Below are 7,368 nucleotides of genomic sequence, written 5' to 3' on the forward strand. Positions count from 1 at the left end.
CCTTGCATCAAATGACAACCACTTCTTCCAGGCTTTGGACCACTTCTCATAAGGAAAAATATTTAATTCCCAACAAGCTGTGGAAAACACCTTTTGTGATTTCAGTCACCACTCACTTTCCAGGCTTCTTCGGCACTGGCACAAATGTTAAGATGTCAAAACCATGCCAATGATTTAGGTGTATACTTTGATTAATCGTACTGCTTCTTTTAACATATAATAAACTATGCTTTTGATTTGAAATTGGACATTTTTCTCTTTAATGACCTAATGTGCAAACTAGTTTTCTCAAAGTATCTTCTGTGGGACATTAACTCCAGACAGGTTCCTTAAGAAGGGAAAATCCTGCATATTTTTAGGGAAACATTATTTTATCCTTCTTCTGGAGAAGTCACATGCATATTAGCATATTAAAGGCTCCAAGAAGCCCTGCAATGAAGAACCGTGTTTAAATTTTATCTGTTTAGTGTTTTTCTTAATTCCAGAATGTTATTTGTTCATAATGCCAATTCCACTGGAAGCGTCCAGTAGTAGTCTCATCTGAGCCACTTTCCCCCCAGAAAAACCAAAGTGGGAAGAGTGAACTGAGGAGTTAGGAGAAGTGGATCTAGAATTCTCAGGGGGTGGTGGCTGTGAGCAGGATCTGGAGAGGAGGTTTGGCCATGAGTATTCAAGGCCCTGTAACCTGGGTACTAGTGAAAGTTTATAAGCTTAACAAGGTGGTGGTCCAGGTCTTTAGATGATTGCCTTTCCTTCCATTGAAATAAGTTTGCTCATTTGGGATCATTAAAAAGACCAAAATAAAATTTACTGACCAAGAAATGAATTTCTTTGTTCTATTAACTTAGGAGTTCAGTCTCACATTATTGAAACTCCTTTAACAAATGTTACTTAGCATCTATTCTGGTTTTCTGTACACTGCCGGTGAGAACAGATAAGGCTCACCCATTGGGCTCACCGTGTGATACAAATTGTATTCATCTGAAGGATCTGCCATAGACTAGCTGACGTGGGTCTGTTTCATGTCACACATAGTTCTGATTTTAAAAAATGAAGGTTTAAGTATTTTTGCTCTTTCATGTTGATCTGTATAGTCCTTTTTTCTTCTAGAAATTTACAGTCCAAAATGAAGCCAGGGAGAAATTTTCATAGCCTGTTCGTCTTAATCAGCCACCACACTTTTTTAAAGACAAAAATACCTTTAAACAAGAAATTAGAATAGGAAATAATCGATGTGTGTGTTTAGATATGTCTTCATGTTTATGTTTTTATTGAAGGAAAAAAGGAGGCAGAGGTTGAAGACAGTGATTGGAGGCAGTGTATCCATTTACAGTTTCCTTTCTGGTGTAACATGTTCTGATCTGGTGCCTTTAGTCCAGAGAAAGAGGGATCAGGAAGCAGCTAAAGCAGGAGCTTCGCGCAGAGTCAGAAGAGAATCAGAGGCACAAATAGATACCCACCCCTGGGAATGTTAGGTTCAGACATCTGATGGGAACCTAACATTGATGGGTTAGGTTCCATTGACATCTGATGGGTGAGGTAAACGGGCAGGACTTACTCCAGCTGCTTCCTCTCTACCACCTGGGCTGCTTGCTGAGTCTCTGACTCACCCCTGGACCACGCTGGCATGTAGCCATCAGCTTCATTCCAAGCATTCCTTGAGTGAAGAACAACTATGCCTGATTCCTGGCCTGTTCGTTAGAAGTCTCTGCTGGCAGGCTGGATGCTAAGGCTGTGTTTTTAAAATCTATTGGCCTGGAATAATCTGGCCAGTCTCAATCTGGGATTGAGGAAAGAGGCGCAGAAGCAAAATAACAGTATTTACTGTTATTTGAACATCAGATTTTGTTAAAACGCAAATACTTCTGTCCTGGTGGTGTCCATAGCTCAGTGGATAGGGTGCTGGCCACATACCCAAGGCTGGCGGGTTCGAACTCGGCCCAGGCCTGCTAAACAATGACAACTACAAGAAAATAGCCAGGCCTTGTGGTGGATGCCTGTAGTCCCAGCTACTAGGAAAGCTGAGGCAAGGCAAGAGAATCTCTTAAGCCCAAGAGTTTGAGGTTGCTGTGAGCTGTGATACCTCTCTACTCAGGGCGAGTGAGACTCTATCCCTCCCCCCCCCAAAAAAAATACTTCTGTCCTTACCTCCTCTGTGCCCTACTCAGTTTAAACTGGTAAGATCATTGCACATGATCTAAGCCCAAATGCCAACAAGTGATACGTTGTGTGCAGATGCATGAAAGGAAACAAAATCTTCATAGTGTGCTTAAGGTTCAATTAGAAGAAAATTAGAGCATTGCAAGGCAGTGTGAGGCCACCTGCCCTCCCTTGAACATTACATCAGAACTTGTCCAACTGCTGAACAACTGCTTACCTATTTTCTAAAGGGTTCCAACCCAAACCGGGGTTTAAGTAACCCCAACAAAGTAAATAAACCCCGGCGAACTCAAGTTCCGAACCCGAAAAATGGAGATAGTCATGTCAGTGTCATAGGCGCATTGAGAGAGATGAGATAACAGAGTCTAGTTCATGGCTGGGCACCCAGCACATGCTCAGATAAGCGTTCTCTCTCTTGATTTGATGAAGGAAAGAAGCAGCTCTCTTGCCTTCCAATGCTGGATTGGGGGGAACCAATCTGCTGGGGAATTCAAAATTCTCTTGGGATTCCTCCAACACAGAGAGACAGGTATGGTACATCTCATAGGTGCTGCTGGGCACTAAGAAAGGTGGAGGCCACTCTTTTGTAAAGTTTATGTATTCAATTAATCTCTCTCCTTCACTAACTTGCTCCCTCCCTACAGTGCAGGAGGGGACGGCTCCCTGGAGAATGTGACCACCTTACCTAGTGAGTAGCCATCAGGGCCTTGGTCTGTCTACGTTGCATCTGACCCCTAGTCTTCCTGAGAGTGCCTCCCAGCTAAGGAGCAAGTGACATCCCTTCCTTGAAGTAGGAAAGGGCAGGCTGTGGACAGACAGCTGAAGGGGGATGGAATGAACCCCGGACTTGGAGCCTGGAGATCTGGGCCTTTCTATATGCTTGTCAGATGACCCAGAACAAGTTACCAAACATTCTAAGTTCAGGTTCTACCTGGCCCAGGGAATGCTGGGGTAAATTAGATAGTGACCTTTCACAGCACTGTAAATTTTTTTTTCTTGCTGTCTTGGCCCACCTGTCAGCAGGCCATTCCGACCCAGAGAGGCCCCACCTGCTACTGGGCACACATGCCTCTCCCCAGGAAGCACAGGGATGGTAGCACAGCCCACTTTGGGGACCTCAGACCCTCACTCAGTCCCAGAGAAGGTACCCTGGACTTCTGCCCTGAGCCATCTGTGTCCTGTTCACCCCCTTTCCAGATATCCTTCGAGAGTTTAACAGAAATCTCACAGGCTACGCGGTGGGCACAGGTGGTGCCAATGACATGAATGCATTCCTCAATCAAGCTGCTCCTGGAGCGAAGGCTGAGTATGGCATTTGGGGAGAGGGTCTGCAGAGCTGGCAGCGGGGGAGACACAGACATGCTTAAGATCACAAAACCAACCTCTGTGTGCAAAGGGGCCTGTACCCATTAGCAGCAAGGATGGGAGAGGCTCAGGCCCCCTCTCCTCTCTGCCGTCCTGTGACTAAGGTCATCGCAGGGAGGATAGACAGGATGTGGCCATGGAAAGGCGTGATGCCCCTACAGACGCAACTCCTGGCCTCTCTTTCACATACACTGTGATCTAGTAATTGGACTAACTGACTGCCTTTATTCAATTTTTAAAATGTACCACAGTATAACTGTGCTAGAGAGATCCACTCTCCCCAGAACCTCACAAGTGGCAACTCCCCAGAGAGATCAGGGAGGGGCCAGATAGCTGCTCAAGCTTTCTGGCTTTAGAGGCCTCTGTGGCAACAAGTCTTGTCCTCTCTCTAGCTCCATTATGGAGCTAACGAGAGAGAGAAAGGGGAGGAGCCCAGCCTCCTGGGATGGTCTCCCAAGGGGACCCAGGCAGCCTGGGTCTCCTTACCACACCCAGCTCCTGGCTCAGTCATCTGAGCTTCTGTCACACCCTTCTGGATGATGACTTTGCCCCCAGGCCTGCTCACTTACTGGAAGACTCTTCCTGGTGATAGGAACATCTTGGGATGGAAGGCACCACCCCATATCCTGAGAGATCACTGTATTATGGATCTATGCCACCTAGACCTATAACAGGGGCCTGAACAAGTGGGGAGCTTAGGTGCCTGCGATCTATTCCTGCCATGAATTATAAACCCAGGCATGTGTAGGGAAAATATTTATTCCCTATCTCTTTCTGAAAGAAACATCTAGATAAGTTTATCAAAAATAAATAACAGATAACATAAGAGAGAAAAATCGCAGCCATTGGGGGAAATGAAGAAATAGCAACTGTGTTAATATGAACATTTTTATGGTTAATATGTTGGAGCATCAAACCCTCAGCTTCCTGGCAGCCAGAGGAACCGTGGTAAATTTCATGTTAATTTCCAGATTCTAGAAGCCTAGTCTTCCAAAAGAGATGAATGGTTTCTTAACATGGAACCCAATAAGACCTTCTAGGCGTGGAGTCCTAGAAGGAGACCGGAGCAACAGACAAAGTTGGCAATACCTTCAACTCCAGCTGTAGGACAGACACACAATTGGCTTTCAAATGATTCTTGGTTGTGATAATTCTCCAGCAGAGGCAAGAAGCTCCTGGTCTCCAGGCCTCAGAGTCTCTGCCAGCTCATGCAGTGGGGATGATGCCATAGAGACCTCAAGTTCAGACCCTTTAGGAGGAAAATGGTGGACACTATTCCTCACCTTAAAGATTGGTTTTCTCTTTTTCTCAGGGATCTTATAAGCCAAGCCCAGACTTTGGTACAAAAGATGAAAGATGACCATGTGAGTCAAATTTATGGTTATTTCTAAATATTAATTTTCTTTTCTTTTTTTATTTGAGACAGAGTCTCACTATGTCGCCCTTGGCAGAGTGCTGTGGCATCACAGCTCACAGCAACCTCAAATTCTCGGGCTTCAGTGATTCTCTTACCTCAGCCTCCTGAGTAGCTGGGACTACAGGCGCCTGCCACAATGCCTGGCTAATAAATATTAATTTTTTAACCCACTAAAGTTGTCCCCAAATGGAATAGTCTATGATGAAAAGCAGAGAATCGCCTGTCATTAGAGGCATTCCAGCAGTGGTAGGGCAGCCGCCAGCCAGAGGTCCTCTGGAGGACATTATGTCCATGGGGAGGGGTTTATTGCTGGCCACGGTGACTTTGCAAGCCCCTCCTAGTGCAAAGATTCCATGGTCTATAAATAAACCTTTAAAATTGCCTCAGCTCTGAGTTTCTGATTCTATTATTTCAAGTGGGCACGAAAGTCCTAGAGCAGTGTTTTTCAACTTTTTTTTTAATCTCATGGCACATTTGAACTGTAGTTAAACTTCCACAGCACACTTAAATTATGTTGATCCAAAAGAAGAGTTAAAGAATATACTTACTGTGCTTTGAACTTCTTTAGAAAATAATTTAATTAATGATTTTTTAAAAGTTTTGCAGAACACCTAAGATCTTCTCCCAGGACATTAGTCAGCACACCAGTTGAAAAATCACTGTCCTAGAGGGTTGGATGGATTTCCTAGAGCTGTGATGTTTTCATGTGTTTTGTTGGAAATCATTAAGCATCTTCCTCTCTCCATGTAGAGAGTAAATTTTCATGAAGACTGGAAGGTCATCACGGTGCTGATTGGAGCCAATGATTTATGTGACTTCTGCACAGATTCGGTAATGGGGACCGGTCTCGGCTTGCTCATTGCTCTTGACTTTGACCAGTAGCCCTTGGAGATCCTCTCTGAGAATAGTCCCTAGAGCCAACCTGAGTATCGTCCAACTGCACCTGTACACCCGTAGGCGTATAATTCTCTCACACACACTTCTTACCCTCACTCTGTCCCAGATGGTGAGGTAGCAGATAGTAGATATAGGATATTTCTTCTCTCTTACAACTCCCAAGAATTGAGAAAGAAAAAATACTATAGACTCCAAGAAGCTGGAAAGAGGAATCTCTACTTTCTGCTCCTGAGCTAAAGCTCCAGATGAAGGTTCTGTCCTTCTGGCTGGCCCACCTTTGACAACCGCGAGTAGTCACCTGTCCATCTCAGGTCCTGATAGGCAGAGGCAGAGGGAGAACAGGTCTGTGGGGCCAGAGCCAAAAGGGAAGCCTGTAACTGCCCTACTGCCCTCACACCATAACCGGTTCTCTTCTCTTTCCAGAATCTATATTCTGCAGCCAACTTTTTTGGCCATCTCCGCAATGCCTTGGACATCCTACACAGAGAGGTGGGTGGGGGGCTCCCAGCAGCTGGTAACAGCTCAAACATGGTGAAGGGGAAGGGGAATGGAAGAGAGAATGGTGGAGTACCCCCTCCCCTCAAGGACAGAGCAAAAAGACATGGGCTCCTTCCCTTTCTAAAGGTTAGGGTCCCCCCTCCCCCAAGGAAGCCTCATTGCATTTGGAATCGCCTAAAAGGATCTGAGGTTTGAAGAAGGGAAGGCAACATATTATCCCACTACCTGGGACATTCCTTGGGGGCAGCAGCCAGGTGGACACTGCATTTTGAGCCACAGGGTATGTTTAGAGCAAACTCTGTCCGGTCCTGCACCCAGCAGTGGACCCACCTGTCATGACCACCATCCCTGGCAAGGACAAGGTGCACCAGCTGCCCAATACGGAGCACACTGACCACCAAGGCTCTGGGGGTGGCTGAGACCCCATGTGTACTCAGCAGAGTTAGGTCAGGTTGGGCTGGAAGGAACTGGTCAAGGGCTAATGGGCTGGCAAGCAGGTCCTGTATCTCACCAAGTTTAAAGCTAGCATAAGGGCTCACTAAATGATGGTTTAATAGAACTGAACTCTTAGGATTTATTGTCCTAGGAGGTGCCTTCCCACTGCAGCTCTTATGGGTGGCACCTGGTGGGCGTGTGAGAAGCATGGACTGCAGGATCCTGTACAGACTCAGGGCATACCAAGCTAGGGTTCTAAAGGAGTCCTACAGCCAGTTCCCCACTCCTCAGGGCCTAAGGCAGCCTGAAAAAGAAGCCCCTGCAGCCCCTCTCTCATCCCCAGCCTTGTCCTTAGGTGCCCAGAGCCCTGGTCAACCTCGTGGACTTCATAGACCTCAGTGCCATCCGTCAGGTGTTCCTGGGAAACCCAGACAAGTGTCCAGTACAGCAGGCCAGGTAGGCTGGTCCTGGTTGTCCCCATGCTGGGTATGCCCTTACCTCCTGGTCTAGCCCACATATAGCAGAGACTCCATGGGATCTTGGTGACATGGTGTGTCCATGTGTTCAAATGTACGAAGGAGAACTTGACCCAGAAC

At 46.4% G+C, this 7,368-nt stretch overlaps 1 protein-coding gene across 2 annotated transcripts in view; it reads left to right on the top strand.

Moving 5' to 3' along the window:
* LOC100962464 (phospholipase B1, membrane-associated) overlaps positions 1 to 7,368 on the top strand; it is an 85,198-nt gene that overhangs the window by 43,211 nt on the left and 34,619 nt on the right. For both annotated transcript variants that reach the window (XM_023511865.1, XM_023511866.1), the window contains 6 exons: positions 2,805 to 2,848; positions 3,358 to 3,466; positions 4,838 to 4,889; positions 5,693 to 5,773; positions 6,263 to 6,328; positions 7,128 to 7,228. In XM_023511865.1, the coding sequence (XP_023367633.1) occupies positions 2,805 to 2,848; positions 3,358 to 3,466; positions 4,838 to 4,889; positions 5,693 to 5,773; positions 6,263 to 6,328; positions 7,128 to 7,228 (453 nt within the window). The remainder of the gene's footprint in view (positions 1 to 2,804; positions 2,849 to 3,357; positions 3,467 to 4,837; positions 4,890 to 5,692; positions 5,774 to 6,262; positions 6,329 to 7,127; positions 7,229 to 7,368) is intronic.

The sequence above is a fragment of the Otolemur garnettii genome, unplaced genomic scaffold, assembly GCF_000181295.1.
Source record: "Otolemur garnettii isolate 467f Iridium unplaced genomic scaffold, OtoGar3 scaffold00022, whole genome shotgun sequence".
In the NCBI taxonomy this organism is placed as follows: Eukaryota; Metazoa; Chordata; class Mammalia; order Primates; family Galagidae; genus Otolemur; species Otolemur garnettii.